We start from the raw sequence: 16,442 nt of genomic DNA on the forward strand, positions 1-16,442 counted from the left end.
AAAAGGAGAAGCTAAAGTCAGATGTATCAGTATTATAGTGGAGTAAAGGGAATTACAGAGGCATGAGAGAGCAGCTTGTCAGAATTGATTTGAAAAGAACACTGGCAGGGATGGCGACAGAGCAGCAATGGCTGGAATTTCTGGAAGTAATTTAGAATATATACACCCCAAAGATGAAGTATTCTAAAGGAAATATGACACAACTGTGGCTAACAAGGGAAGTCAAAGCCAACAGAAAAGCCAAAGAGAGGGCGTATCATAGAGCAAAAATTAGTGGGAAGTTAGAGGATTGGGAAGCTTTTAAAAAGTAACAGAAGGCAACTAAAAAGTCATTAAGAAGATACAGATGGAATATGAAAGTAAGTTAGCTAATAATATTAAAGAGGATACCAAAAGTTTCTTCAGATACATAAAGTGTAAAAGACAGGCGAGAGTAGATATCAGACTGCTGGGATTCTATGCTGGAGAGGTAGTATTGGGGGGGGGACAATGAAATGGTGGACAAACTGAATAAGTATTTTACATCAGTCTTCACTGTGGAAGACACTAGCAGTATAGTAGAAGTTTGAGAGTATCAGGGGTCAGAAGTGTGTGAAGTTGCCATTACTAGGGAGGAGGTTTTTTTGGAAACTGAAAAGTCTGAAGATAGCTAAGTCACCTGGACTAGATGGTGTACACCCCAGGGTTCTGAAAGAGGTGGCTGAAGAGATTGTGGGGGCATTAATAATGAATCACTAAATTCTGAAATGGTTCTAGAAGATTGGAAATTTGCAAATGTCACTCCACTCTTCAAGAAGGGAGAGAGGCAGAAGGAAGGAAACTATAAGCCAGTTAGTCTGACCTCAGTGGTTGGGAAGGTGTTGGAGTCGATTATGAAGGATGAGGTCTCAGGGTACTTGGAGGCACATGATAAAATAGTCCATAGTCAGCATGGTTTCCTCAAGGGAAAATCTTGCCAGACAAATCTGTTGGAATTATTTGAGGAATAACAAGAAGGAGACAAAGGAGAATCGGTGGATGTTGTGTACTTGATTTTTCAGAAGCCCTTTGACAAGGAGACACTCATGAGGCTGCTTAATAAGCTACAAGCCCATGGTATTACAGGAAGGATTTAGCATGGATAAATCAGTGGCTGATTGGCAGGAGGAAAAAAGTGGGAATAAAGGGAGCCTTTTCTGATTGGCTGCCGGTGACTAGTGGTGTTCCACAGGGGTCTGTGTTGGGACTGATTCTTTTTACATTACGTGTCAATGATTTGGATGATGTAATCGATGGTCTTGTTGCAAAGATTGCAGACAATATGAAGAAAGGTAGAGGGGCAGATAGTTTTGAGGAAGTAGAGAAGGATCCATAGGGTTTAGACAGATTCGGAGAACAGGCAAAGAAATGGCAAATGAAGTACAGTGTTGGGAAGTGTATGGTCATGCACTTTGGTTAAAGTAAGAATATAGTAGGATATTTTCTGAATGGAGAGAAAATACAAAAAATCTGATTTGCAAAGTGACTTGGGATCTTTGTGCACAATTCCCTAAAGGTTAATTTGCAGGTTGAGTCTGTAGTGAGGAAGGCAAATGTAATCTAGTATTCATTTCAAGAGGACTAGAATATTAAAGCAAGGATGTAATGTTGAGACTTTATAAAGCACTGGTGAGGCCTCACTTGGAATATTGTGAACAGGTTTGGGCCCCTTATCTTAGAAAGGATGTGCTGAAACTGGAGAGGTTTCAAAGGAGGTTCACAGGAATGATTCCAGGATTGAATGGCTTGTCATATGAAGAGCATCTGATGACTCTTGGCCTGTATTCACTAGAATTCTGAAGAATGAAGGGTAACCTCATTGAAACCTATCCAATGGCGAAAGGCCTTGACAGAGTGGATGTGGAGAGGATGTTTTCTATGGTGGGGTGGGGGGGGTCTAGGACCAGGGTACACAGCCTCAGATTAGAGGGATGTCCTTTTAGAATGGAGAGAGGAGGAATTTCTTGAGGCAAAGAGTAGTGAATCTGCAGAATTCATTGTCACATGCGACTGTGGAATCCAAGTCATGGGTACATCTAAAGCCAAGGTTGATAGGTCCTTGATTAGTCAGGCTATAAGAGGTTATGGGGAGAGGAAGAAGACAGGAGAATGGCATTGAGAGAAGAATGGAATAGCCAAGATCAAATGGCAGAGCAGACGATGGGCCGAATGGCCTAATTCTGCTCCTAAGTCTTATGGTCCTATAGACAGAGACAGAGTGGCCGAGAGAGAGAGAGCGTGACAGAAAAGAAATGGGGCAAGACAGGCAGTTAGGAGAGGAAGGCTGCCCCACTTGAAGGCGAGGATAGAGCAACTTTGTTTGTACCTTCGAACATAGACTCAATGAAGTCCTTGAAAGTCTGGAGATTGGAACGGTCCCCCTGGATTTTGACCAGTAGTGTGTATCCACTGCCAAATTTACTCTTCAGATGCTGAGGGCTGCCAAGACATTTGAACTGGCCGTTGACCATCACTGCCAGCCGGGTACAGAGTACCTCGCATTCCTCCATACTGCAACAGAAAGTCTAGGTTATGGTGGGACACCCAGCCACTGTGGCCTCCAGAACTCCAGAGAGAGCAGTTTAAATCCCCAGGCAGTGGCTCTGTCTGGAGCGCGGTCCTGGAATGCAGAGATACTCCTTCATACAGCCGGGTGGGGGGCAACTCACTGCAGCTGACCTCAACAAGCTCTTCACTGGGCAGAAAGAGACTCTGGGTCTGCCTCTTCCTTCCCTCTCATCCACTCCCTCCCTCATTGCCCTCCCCGCCATCCCTCCTCTCCCTTCCTTTCCCTCTCCTTGCCCCTTTCCTGCTCTCTCTCTCGCTCTCTCTCACACTCTACCCTCTCCCTCCCTCCCTCCTTTCCCTTCATCATCTTCTCTCCCTCCCTCCCCAAAGGCAGGGCCCGGCTTTGACAGCTCAGGCTGTTTCCACCAAGGAGATGTGCAGCCGCAGAGTGGAAGAGGTGGAGGGGCAGACCGGGGGGGTGCGGTGGGGTAAGGGTGGAACTGGGCCACGACAGGGAAAGCAGGAGCCATACCTGTGGGAAGTGATCACCACAGACTTGCCCAACCTGAGACGCTGGGTCACCACATCCCACAACAGCCTCCGGGAGATGGGGTCCATGCCAGTCGACGGCTCGTCCAGGAAAATAACACTTGGATTCCCAATCATTGCCACTGCAGCGCTCAGCTTCCGCTTGTTCCCACCGCTGGAGATGAGAGTGAGAGAGAAAAGAAAGAGGTGTGAGAGAGGGAGAGACTCAAGAGAGGGAGGGAGGGAGGAGAGAGAGATCAGTGGGGAGGGAGGGGAGAGAGGGAGGCGGGGGGGGGGAGGGAGATCAGTGAGGGAGTCATTGGCAGGACATGCGTGATCGGTCGAGTTCTGATTTGAACACTCCCAGCAGCGAGGGGATGGAGACGGGCTGAGGTTGTTCCCCACCTGTACGTCCGAACCTGCCTCCGGGCGTAGGGTTCAAGTAGGAGGCTGCGGAGCACATCGTCCACACACTGCTTGAGGAGCGGCTCGGGAACGCCACGGAGACGAGCATAGAGACTCAACGTCTCCCTCCCCGTCATGTGCTCCAGGAGGCCATCGAACTGCGGACAATATCCGATCTTCTGCCACACCTGTCAGGATCACAAGGAAACATGGGATAGAGATGTAAGATTATTTAAAGATTAGCTTTATTTGTCACCTGTACATCGAAACACAGTGAAATACGTCACTCTGCATAAACAGTCAACACAGACCAAGGTGACTGAAGGAACGTATGTTGATGGTGGTGGCGGAGGAAAGATGTCAGAGGTGGGTTTTCTAAACAGAGAGTGGTGGGTGTGTGAAGCTCCCTGCCAGGGCTGGTGAGAGAGGCAGGTACATCTGGGACAATTCAGAAACTCTTAGATAAGCACATAGATGATATAAAAATGGAGAGCCACGTGGGAGAGAATTGTTAGATTGATTGAAGAGTGGGTTACAAGGTTGGCACAAATCCATAGGCTGAAGGGCCTGGGCTGTGTTGTATACAGGAGCAGAGTTATGTCATTCATTGTCTTAAGAGAAGAGCAGCACAGAAACAGGCCCTTTGGCCCATCTAGTCCATGTTGAAACCAGTTAAACTGCCTACTCCCAATGATCTGCACCAGGTCATAGCCCTCCATACCCCTACTATCCATGTACCTATCCAAACTTCTCTTCGACGTTGAAATCAAGCTCACATGGAGCACTTGTGCTGGCAGCTCATTCCACATTCTCACGACCCTTCTGAGTGAAGAAGTTTCCCCTCACATTCCCCTTAAACTTTTCACCTTTCACTCTTAAGCCATGATCTCTGGTTGTAGTCCCATCCAATCTCAGTGGAAAAAGCCTGCTTGCATTTACCTTATCCATAATCCTTATTTATTTTGAATACCTCTATCAAATCTCCTCTCAATCTTCTACGTTCTAAAGAATACAGTCCTAACCTATTCAATATTTCCTTATAACTCAGGTCCACCAGACCCGGCAACATCCTTGTAAATTTTCTCTGTGTTCCTTCAACCTTATTGACATCTTCCCTGTAGGTAGGTGACCAAAACTGCACACAATACTCCAAATTAGGCCTCACCAACGTCTTATATAACTTCAGCATAACATCCCATCTCCTGTACTCAATGAAGGCCAATGTGCTAAAAGCTTTCTTTCTGACCCTATCTACCTGAATGAATGATGTACCTGTGTTCCCAGATCCTTTAGTTCTACCACACTCCTCAGTGCCCTACCATTCACTGTGTAAGACCTGGTTGGTCCTCGGTGCAAAACCTTGCACTTGTCTGCATTAAATACCATCTGCCATTTTTCAGACCATTTTTGCAGCTGATCCAGATTCCTCTGCAATCCATGATAGACTTCCTTGCTGTCCACTACACCCCCAATCTTGGTGTCATCTGCAAATCTGCAGATCCAGTGAACCACATCATCATCCCAATCATCAATATGGATGACAAACAACAGTGGACCCACACCGATCCCTGAAACACACCACTAGTCACAGGCCTCCAGTCAGAGAATCAGTCATTTGCTCCCACTCTCTGGCTTCTCCCACAAAGCGAACGTCTAATCCTCTTCCTGAATGCCGAGCCACGGAACCTCCTTGACCAGCCTCCCATGCGGGACCTTGTCAAATGCCTTACTAAAGTCCATGTTGACAACATCCACTTCTTTGCCTTCATCCACTTTCCCGATAACTTCCTTGAAAAACTCTTAAGATTGGTTGGACACGACCTGCCACACACACAGACAGGCTGATTATCCTGAATCAGTTCACATCTATCCAAATACTTATATATCCGATCCCTGAGAATACCTTACAATAACTTTTCCACAACTGATGTCAGACTCTGACGAGATCATGGAGGCATTAGTAATGATCTTTCAAGAATCACTAGATTCTGAAATGGTTCTGGAAGACTGGAAAATTGCAAATGTCACTCCACTCTTCAAGAAGGGAGAGAGTCAAAAGAAAGGAAACTATAGGCCAGTTAGTCTGGCCTCAGTGGTTGGGAAGACGTTGGAGTCGATTATTAAGGATGAGGTCTCAGGGTACTTGGAGGCACATGATAAAATAGGCCATAGTCAGCATGGTTTCCTCAAGGGAAAATCTTGCCTGACAGATCTGTTGGAATTCTTTGAAGAAGTAACTAAAGGAAACTATAGACCTGTTAGCCTGACATCAGTGGTTGGGAAGTTGCTGGAATTGATTGTTAGGGATGAGACTGCGGTGTACCTGGAGGCACATGACAAGATAGGCCAAAGCAACACTCACAACATGCTGGATGAACTCAGCAGGTCGGGCAGCATCCATGGAAACAATCAGTCAACATTTCGGGCCAGATCCCTTCGTCAGGACTGTAGAGGGAAGGGGCAGAGGCCCTATAAAGAAGGTGGGGGGAGGGTAGGAAGGAGAAGGCTGGTAGGTGCCAGGTGAAAAACCAGTAAGGGGAAAGATAAAGGGGTGGGGGAGGAGAGGCAGTGAGGTGATAGGCAGGAAAGGTGTAGAAAGAATAGGGGAAATCACAATGGGTAGTAGAAGGAGGCGGAACCATGAGGGAGGTGGTAGGCAGCTGGAGGAGGGGGGCAGAGTGACATAGGGATAGGGGAAGGGAGGGGGAGGGAATTACCGGAAGTTGGAGAATTCAGTGTTCATACCAAGGGGCTGGAGACTACCTAGACGGTATATGAGGTGTAGTCTATTTTCTAAATGGAGAGAAAATTTAAAAAATGGAGGTGCTAAGGGACTTGGGAGTCCTTGTGCAGGATTCCCTAAAGGTTGATCTGCAGGATGAGTTAGTGGTGAGGAAGGTGAATGCAATGTTAGGGTTCATTTCAAGAGGACTAGAATATAAAAGCAAGGATGTAGAGGTGAGGCACTGGTGAGGCTTTATTGTGAGCAGTTTTGGGCCTCTTATCTGAGAAAGGATGGGCTGAAACTGGAGAGGGTTGAAAGAAGGCTCAGAAAAATGAAGAGTGTTTGATGGCTCTGGGCCTGTATTCAGTAGAATTCAGAAGAATGAGAGGTGACCTCATTGAAACCTATTGAATGGTGAAAGGCCTTGATAGAGTGGATGTGGAGAAGATGTTTCCTATGGTGGTAGAGTCTAAGACCAGAGGACACAGCCTCAGAATAGAGGGGCATCCTTTTAAAGAGTAATTTCTTTAGCCAGAGAATAGTAAATCTGTGGAATTTTTTGCCACAGGCAACTGTGGAGGCCAAGTGCTTATGTATATTTAAGGCGGAGGTTGATAGATTCTTGATTTGTCAGGGCACGAAAGGATATGGGGAGAAGGCAGGAGATTGGGACTGAGAGGAAAATTGGAGCAGCCATGATGGAATGATGGAACAAATTCAATGGGCCAAATGGCCTAATTCTGCTCTTATATCTTCTGGTCTTATGGACCTTGCGGCCTATAATTTCCTGGTTTATGTTAGAGCCTTTTTTAAACAGTGGAACAACATTGGCTATCCTTCAGTACTAAGGATGATTTAAATATCTCTGCTAAGGCCCTGGCAACATCTGTGCTTGTCTCCTGTAGGATCCGAGGGAACACCTTGTCAGGCCATGGGGATTTATCCACCCTGATTTGCCTCAGGGTAGCAAACACCTGCTCTGTAATCTGTACAGGGTCTGTGAAGTTGATGCCACTTTCCCTCACTTCTATAGGCTCGCGAATAAATACAAATGTAAACAATTCATTTGCCATCTCCCCCAGCTGTTTTGGCTCTACACATGGATTACCATTCTGGTCTTCCAGAGGACTAATTTTGTCCCTTGCAATCCTTTTGCTCTTGACGTATCTGTAGAATCCCTTAGGATTCTCCTTCACTTTGTCTGCTAGAGAAACTTTATGCCTTCTTTTAGCCCTCCTGATTTGTTTCTTAACTGTTCTCTTGTATTTCTTGTACTCCATAAACACCTCATTTGTTCCTGTCAGACTATATCTGCTATGTAAGGACATCAATATCTCCAGAAAACCAAGGTTCCCTACACTTGCTATCTTTACCTTTTATTCTGAAAGACACAAATAAGCTTAGTCCTCTCAAAATTTCGTTTTTGAAAGCCTCCCACTTTCCAAGTACACATTTGCCAGAAAATAGCCTGTCCCAATTTACACTTAGACCATAAGACCTCGGAGCAGAATTAGGCCATCTGGCCCATCGAGTCTACTCTGCCAGTCAATCATGGCTGATCTTTTTTTTCTCTCTTCCTCCTCAACCCCAGTTCCTGGCCTTCTCCCCGTAACCTTTGATGCCATGTCTAATCAAGAACCTATCAATCTCTGCCTTAAATACGCCCAACGACCTGGCCTCCACAGCTTCATGTGGTAACAAATTCCACAAATTCACCACCCTTTGGCTAAAGAAATTTCTCAGGATCTCTGTTTTGAAAGGGCGTCCCTCTATCCTGAGGCTAGGCCCTCTTGTCCAAGACTCTCCCACCATGGGAAACATCCTTTCCACATCTACTCTGTCTAGGCCTTTCAACATTCGAAAGGTTTCAACGAGATCCCCCCTCATCCTAATGAATTCCAGCAAGTACAGACCCAAGCCATCTAATGTTCCTCATATGATAACCTTTTCATTCCTGGAATCTTCCTTGTGAACCTCCTCTGGACCCTCCCCAATGCCAGCACATCTTTTCTTAGATGAAGGGCCCAAAACTGTTCACTGCCTCGCCAGTGCCCATAAAGCCTCAGCATCACATCCTTGCTCATTTCTGATATCATCAAAAGTTGTCTTTCTCCAATTTAGAAACTCAACCCACAGACTCTTTGTAGGTTTACTTTGAAACTAATAGCATTGTGGTCACTGGATGCAAAGTGTTCCCCTTCACAAGCTTCTGACACCTGGCCTGCCTCATTCCCTATTAGCAGATCCAGTATCACACGCTCTCTCATTGGGACTTCTACGTACTATGAAGGGAACTTTCCCAAACACATTTGGCAAACTCTATCCCATCTAGTCCTTCTACAGTATGAAATTCCCAGTCAATATGTGAAAAGTTAGAATCAACTAGTATAACAACCTTATGTTTCTTACAACAGTCTGTGATCTCTTTACAAATTTGTTCCTCTAAATCCCTCGGACTGTTAGTTGGTCTGTAACATGGCCCGAATAACGTGGTCATACCTTTCTTATATCTCAGTTCCACCCATAACGCCTCACTAGCCAAGTTCTGCAGTCTGTCCTGACTGAGCAATGCCAAGACATTTTCCCTGACTAGTAATGCTACCCCTCCTCCTTTAATCTCTCCCACTCTGTCACATCTAAAACAACGGAACCCTAGAATTAGGGTTGCCAACTGTCCAGTATTAGCCGGGACATCCTGGATATTGGACTAAATTGGTTTGTCCCATATGGGACTGTCCTTGTCCCGTATTTCCCCCGCTAAGGTAGAGCGTTCCTATGAAACCGTTCCTAAGCCGAAATGGCGTAAAGCGAAGAAACAATTACCATTAATTTATATGGGACAAATTTTTGAGCGTTCCCAGACCCACAAAAATAACTTACCAAATCATACCAAGTAACACATAAAACCTAAAATAACACTAACATATAGTAAAAGCAGAATTGGGAAGATTAAGCCAAAACCGATTTGTAGAGAACAAAAAAAAATCGGCACGTACACGCATGCGCACACGGGTACCTGCATAAGGCTTCATGGTTATGGTAGTCTTTCTCCGAGTAAAGTGTCCCGTACTTGACTGTTACTCTTGTCCCTTATTTGGGAGTGAGAAAGTTGGCAACCCTACCTGGAATATTGAGCTGACAGTAATGCCCTTTTGTAACAAAGTCTCACTAATATCTACAATGTCATAATTCATGCCCTGAGCTCATCTGCCTTTCCTACAATACTTCTTGAACTGAAATATATGCAGCTCAGGACACTAGTCACACCATGCTCAACCTTTTGATTCATAACTTTGTCTAAGGTTTTACCAACATCTGTCTCTACAACCTCTCCACTAACTGTTCTGGCACTCTGGTTCCCATCTCCCTGCAACTCTAGTTTAAACCCCACTGTGTAGCATTAACTTCCTGCCTGGACCCACCGAGTCTGCTCCACCATTCGATCATGGCTGATTCATTATCCCTCTCAACCCCATACTCCTGCCTTCTCCCTGTAACCTTTGGTGCCCTGACTAATCAAGAACTTGTCAACCTCCACTTTAATATACCCAGTGACTTGGCCTCTGCAGCCATCTGTGGCAAAGAATTCCACACAATCACCACCCCCTGGCTAAAGAAATTCCTCCTCAACTCCGTTCTAAATGGATGTCCCTCTATTCTTAGGCTGTGCCGTCTGCTTCTAGATTCACCCACCACTGGAAACATCCTCACGTTCAATCTCTCTCAGCCTTTTCTAGATTCTGTTCTGTTCCTTACAGGAGGCAGGTTGTAATCCAGGGAACGTGGAAGATGACACTAAAAGTAAGGGTGGGAAGGAGAACTATGTTGATAAAATTCTCTACACATATGACAAAGGGTACATTGTGGACTCACCTCCTTTTTACCATTCAGAATGCTCCGACCTTCAATAAATGCGTCTCCCCCACTCACGTTCACGTCACCTGTTAGAATTTTGAAGGTGGTTGTTTTTCCAGCACCATTTAACCCCAGCAATCCAAAACACTCGCCTCTGCTCACTGCCAAACTAATCCTGTTCACAGCAATCGTGGACTCCTTCCCGGGGTAGACCTATGAAGCACACAGCAAAGATTAGCAGTGCTCAGGACCAACCCTGTATCACGCAACTCTCCTTGAGCCGAACCACTGCCCCTTCCCACCATTGTCAACCCTCAAGAAAGCACCCTCCCCTCTGGGAAAGGCAGGGAGGTTCCTGGATGGGCAAAAAGATCGTGAGGAGCAGACGACGGGAGTCAAGTGGGTGGCACTGCAGCACAGAGGTTAGCACAACACGATTACAGCACAAGCTGTAAGATCAGGGTTTGATTCCTGCTGCTGGAGTTGGAGTAAGGAGTTTGTATGCTCCCTGTGACCACATGTGGCTCTTCCCACATCCCAAAACATGTGATTAGGGTTAATCAGTTGTGGGCAATGTCGGTGCTGGAAGCATGGCAACACTTGCAGGCTGCCCCCAGCACAATCTTCGCTGATTTCATTGACACAAACGACACATTTCACTGTATGTTTTCATGTACATGTGTGACAAATAAAGCCAATCTTTAATCTTCAACACACGCGGGAACCAGGATAATTACAGAAAGCTCAGCGAACTTACAGAAGGAAGTAAAGTAGGGTGGAAGGTGAAATGTTTAAGGAGAACCTGATGGGGAACTTCTTCATTCAGAGGGTGGTGAGAGTGTGGAACGAGCTGCCAGCAAAAATGGTGGATGCAGATTCAAGTTCAACATTTAAGAGAAGTTTGGACAAGTATGTAGATGCCAGGGGTAAGGAGGGCTAGGGTCTGGGTGTAGGTTGATGGGATCAGTTTGGCATGGACTCAATGTGGTCATGCTCCATGACTCAGTGTTAAAGATCAGTAAGGGATTTTAGCCATTAAAGCTCTAGTTAATCATTTACTGTTATCTTTGGGTAAAGGTATAAAGTATCATGTCAGGAGGTTGAGATTCTACTGGAGGCCCGCTGAGTAAACAAAGATTTTGAAATTTCGTATTTGCAGCTTCTGTGCATTCAGTTTCAGTCACAATGTCCACAGTAGAACAGTACAGATCCAGTAGTTCAGTGCAGTTGCTGCACGTCTTGTATCAGGAATGGGACTTGTGATGCACTTACCTTGGACAGCTCCTTTAACACCAGAGGTTTGTCCAGCTGTATGGTTGGTGATTCCTCTATCTTCATGCGCTCCACCATAACATCATCGTCTTCCACAGTATGCGGAGCCATGGCATCTATAATCGGAGCCTAAAAGAAGACAGCAATGCAACTGAATCACTCTCTCCAATCATCAGTCACATAGCACTACAGCACTGAAACAGGCTATTCAGCCCATTTAGGCCATGCCAAACTATTATTCTGCCTAGTCCCATTGACCTGCACCTGGACCATAGCCCTCCACACCCCTCCTATCATGTACCTATTCAAACTTCTCTGAAATGTTGCAACTGAACCCACATTCACCACTTCTCATTCCTCACTCTCAGTGCCTGGAGTGAAGTTGTTCCTCCTCATGTTCTCCTCAACTATTTCACCTTTCACCCATAACCTATGACTTCTAGTTCTAGTCTCACGCAACCTCAAGTCTGCTTGCATTTATCCTATGACCCCTCATAATCTTGTAAACCTCTATCAAATCTCCCCTCATTCTCCTACGTTCCAGGGAATGAAGTCCAAACCTATTCAATCTTTCCCTATAACTCAGGTCTTCAAGTCCTGGAAACATCCTTTTAAATTTTCTTTATATTCTTTCACTCTTATTGACATGGCCTCGATAGAGTGGATGCAGAGAGGATGTTTCCGATGATGAGAGTGTCTAGGACCAGGGGGCACAGTTTCAGTGTACAAGGACATCCCTTTAGAACAGAGATGAGGAGGAATTACCTTAGCCAGAAGGTGGTCAATTCATTGCCTTAGACGGCCGTGGGGGCCATGTCATTGGGTATGTTGAAAGCAGACGTTCATAGGTTCTTGATCAGGATATCAAAGGTTATGGGGAGAAGGCACACGAATGGGTTCTTTCAATCTTATCAGTATCTTTAGTGTAGGTACGTGACTAGAACTGCAAACAACACTCCAAATTAGACGTCACCAACATCTTCAACATAACGTCCCAACTCCTGTACTCAATACTTTGAGTGATTAAGAGCAATGTGCCAAAAGCTTCTTTTATGATCCTATCTACATGTGGCACCATTTTCAAGGAATTATGGATCTGTATTCCAAGACCCCTCAGTGCCCTACTACTTAATGTGCTAGTCCTCCCAAAGTGCAACACCTCACGTTTTCCTGCATTAAGTTCCACCTGCTGTTTTCAGCCCAGTTTCTCCATCCGGTCCAGATTCCTACTGCAAGCTGTGATAGTCCTCCTTGCTTGGTGTCATCCACAAATTTGCTGAGGGGTTTTGTCACTTTGTACCACAATGGAAGACAAACATTGACTGTTAATAGCTGGTTATTCCCACTTCATGTACTCACCAGCTTCTTCCTCCAGAAGGTACGACGGATACAACTGGACAACATTCTGAAAACACTGAACTCAACAAGGAAAAGAAGAGCCACGAATGCCACTCCTTGGATTGCCAGGGCGGCAATGATCCGGCCAATGCCTGGGTGTTCCCAGGAAAAGTAATTCATTTGGTAGGTAATGTCTGTGAATGGTTAATAACGCATAGGGTATCAGACATGGCAGCTCCAGAACATCTTCCAATCATTACAGAACTAAACTCATTCTGACGCCTTGAAAAGCTCCTGGATTCTGAGACGGGGGAATGGGTGGGGAAGGGCTGTGAGCGAGAGGTGAAGGATGAACATTGAGGATGAGATGCTGGGGGGAAAGCATGGTGGTTTAGAAATGGTACGGTAGTGTAGTGGTTAGTACAACACTTTACAGTGTTGGCTGTAACACTGGGCTTCAATCTCCACTGCTATCTGTAAGGAGGTCGTACATTCTCTACACGACTGCGAGGGTTTCCTCCAGTTTTCTCCCACATTCCAAAATCATACAGGTTAGCTCTAGTCTGCTCCACCATTTCATCATGGCTGATCCAATTTTCCTCTCAGCCCAATCTCCTGCCTTTTCCCAGTGTCCCTTCAAGCCCTGACCAATCAGGAATCTATCAACCTCTGCCTTAAATATACATAAAGATTTAGCCTCCACAGCTGCCTGTGGCAAAGAATTCCATAGATTCACCACCCTCTGGCTAAAGAAATTCCTCCTCATCTCCTTTCTAAAAGGACACCCCTCTAATGCCTTTGGTCTTAACCTCTTTCACCACAGGAAACCTCCACTCCATCAAAGGCCATTCACCACCGGATAGGTTTCAATGAGGTCACCCCTCATTCTTCTGAATTCTAATGAACACAGGCCCAGAACCATCGGATGCTCTTCATACGACAAGCCATTCAAGCCCGAAAATGTCCGTTTTCTAATCAGCGAGAAAATCCAAAAATCTGAGAAGCACAGGGACTTGGGAGTCCTTGTGCAGACACCCCTAAAGGTTAATTTGCACACCCTTTCTAAGGTAAGGGGCCCAGACCTCACAATACTTCAAGTGAGGCTTCACCAGTGCTTTATAAACTCTCAACATTACATCCTTCCTCTTATATTCTAGTCCTCTTGAAATGAATGTTAACACCGCATTTGCCCCCCTCATCACTACCAAGGGAATCATGCACAGCAACTACCAAGTCCTCTTGTACCTCAGTTTTTTTTGTATTCTCTCCCACAATTCCCAACACTATTCCATCTGCCATTTCTTTGCCAATTCTCCCAATCTATCCAAGTCCTTCTGTAGCCTCTCTATTTCCTCAAAACTACCTGACCCTCCAACTACCTTCACATCATCTGCAAACTTTTCAGCAAAGCCTTCAATTCCATCATGCAAATCACTGATGTATAATGCAGAAAGAATCAGTCCCAACACAGACCTGTGTGGACATGACTAGTCACCAGCAGCTGGTCAGAAAAGGCCCCCTTTATTCCCACTCTTTGCCCCTGACAATCAGCCATTGCTTTATCCATGCTAGAATCTTTCCTGTATTACCATGGGCTCGTAGTTTGTTAAGCAGCCTCATTTGTGGCACCTTGTCAAAGGCCTTCTGGAAATCCAAGTACACAACATCAGTCGATTCTCCTTTGTCTATCCTGCTTGATACTTCTTCAAAGAATTCCAACAGATTTGTCTGGCAAGATATTCCCGTGAGGAAACCATGCTGACTATGGACTATTTTATCATGTGCATCCAAGTACCCTGAGACCTCATCCCTAACAATCGACTCCAACATCTTCCCAACTACTGAGGTCAGACCAACTGGCCTATAATTTCCTTTCTTCTGCCTCTCTCCCTTCTGAAAGAGTGCAGTGACATTTGCAATTTTCCAGTCTTCCGGAACCATTCCAGAATCTAGAGATGCTGCCTGGCCTGCTGTGTTCACCAGCAACTTTGATGTGTGTTGCAACAGATAATTGATGCAGTTTTAAAGGCAAAGGGTGGGGTCACATCAAATATTGATTTCATTTAGTTATATTTGAAGTTTACTGCTCTTTATAGTATTTCTTTTGATATTTGGAAACTTTTCCTTTCATTATTTTTGAAAGCAAATTTGTTTCACAGAATTGTTTAACATGTGCCAAAGACTTTTGCATAGTACTGTATACAGCATGTAAACTGGGAAGCATTCTATGTTGAGTTGGAGTTTATAGCTAAGTAGGGGAGAATTGTTGTGTATTTAATACTTCACTAATATTGTAAATATGTTGGTTGATTAAGCATTCTTTGTTGTTTACATAATGCACTGCAAATTATATGTAAAAGCATGTAAATCACATATGTCATCATGCCACCACATCTTATGCATGTGCCTTGCTTAAAGTTAAAACAAAACTAAGCTATATTATTCCCAATTCTGTGTTTTTGCTTTCAATTAGTTTAATGTTTTGGAGTTAATAAACATAACAGTTCCCCTTAAATATTTCACCATTCACTCTTAACCGATGCCCTCTAATTTTAGTCTCATCCAACCGCAGTGGAAAAAGCTTGCTTACATTTCTCCTATCAATACCCCTCATAATTTCATATACGTACCTCTATCAAATCTCCCCTAAAGGGAATAATATCTTAACTTCTTCAACCCCTCCCTATAACTCAAGGATGATCAGGAATGACCAGGGGATGTTAAAATCTGAATTCCCAGCGACACCTGTGTGAACGGAGGAAGTCTCAGATGTGAGGATAGATAACTTTGTGTTTCAATCAGACGTGACCACAGGCAAAGTGAGTCTATTGATCTGAAGTGTAGTCAGTCTCATCAGAAAGCAGGCTCTCCACTAGACAACTTTGGCCTGGCACGGGTAGTCAGAGGTAGTGATCACCTCTATTAACCACGGCATTGGACTGTACGACGTTGTCCAGGCAAGCATCTCCCAACCGGCTTGCCACCCCCATTCACCGTCCCTGACGTCTGAGGCAGGAGGGTATACTCACTGAATGTCTCACACAGATACTGGGCGACTGGGCTGCTGGTGCACACCCCGATCAGCAGGTAGTTCTGGTAAAACTCGCTTAAGCCATGCCCAAGGCAGTAATTGGGTAAAACCAAGAACACAGAGTCCAGAACCTTCGACAGGCTCATCAGGCCAAGCTCTGTAACAATGAAACAGGACGAGGAATTTACTGAGTTCCAAGGATAAGCCAGGAAATTATAGTGGGTACGTTATTGGAAGATATTCTTAGGAGCTGGATATACAAGTACAGTGGGCTCTGGTTAACCGGGACACATTGGACCATTACGTTTGGCCCAGGTAAACGGCGGCTGCAAACAGCCAAAGTTGCATGGAAATAGTTTAAAAGGTATAAAAACACAAACTACCATTTAACTAAGAAATAAATTATGTATTTACATGAAATACAGAACAAATTAGAACACTACAACTACTATAACAGTACGATAAAACTGTTTATTAGTTTCTAATATAATGATGGAGGAATTTGACCCTATAGAACATTGATGAGGAAGAATTTCTTTAGCTAGGGGGGTGGTGAAACTATGGAATTTATTACCACAGAGGACTGTGGAGACCATCATTGGATATATTTAAAGCGGAGGTTGATAGGTTCTTGATAAGTCAGAGTGTCAAGGATTACGGGGAGAAGGCAGGGGACTGAGGTTGAGAGGGATAATAAATCAGTCAACATGGAGTGACGGAGCAGACTAGATGGGCCAAATCACTTATGCTTTATAGTCTCAT

General features: G+C 44.9%; 1 protein-coding gene across 1 annotated transcript in view; it reads right to left on the bottom strand.

Annotated features, from left to right (window-relative positions):
- The window catches only part of abca3b (ATP-binding cassette, sub-family A (ABC1), member 3b), a 112,134-nt gene that overhangs the window by 5,406 nt on the left and 90,286 nt on the right, over positions 1-16,442 (bottom strand). The window contains exons 22-28 of the mRNA XM_072269589.1: positions 15,679-15,837; positions 12,671-12,843; positions 11,312-11,440; positions 10,058-10,252; positions 3,460-3,647; positions 3,059-3,229; positions 2,345-2,529 (exon numbers count right to left, since the gene is read on the bottom strand). Of these exons, the coding sequence (XP_072125690.1) occupies positions 2,345-2,529; positions 3,059-3,229; positions 3,460-3,647; positions 10,058-10,252; positions 11,312-11,440; positions 12,671-12,843; positions 15,679-15,837 (1,200 nt within the window). The remainder of the gene's footprint in view (positions 1-2,344; positions 2,530-3,058; positions 3,230-3,459; positions 3,648-10,057; positions 10,253-11,311; positions 11,441-12,670; positions 12,844-15,678; positions 15,838-16,442) is intronic.

The sequence above is a fragment of the Mobula birostris genome, chromosome 9, assembly GCF_030028105.1.
Source record: "Mobula birostris isolate sMobBir1 chromosome 9, sMobBir1.hap1, whole genome shotgun sequence".
NCBI classification, from domain to species: Eukaryota; Metazoa; Chordata; class Chondrichthyes; order Myliobatiformes; family Myliobatidae; genus Mobula; species Mobula birostris.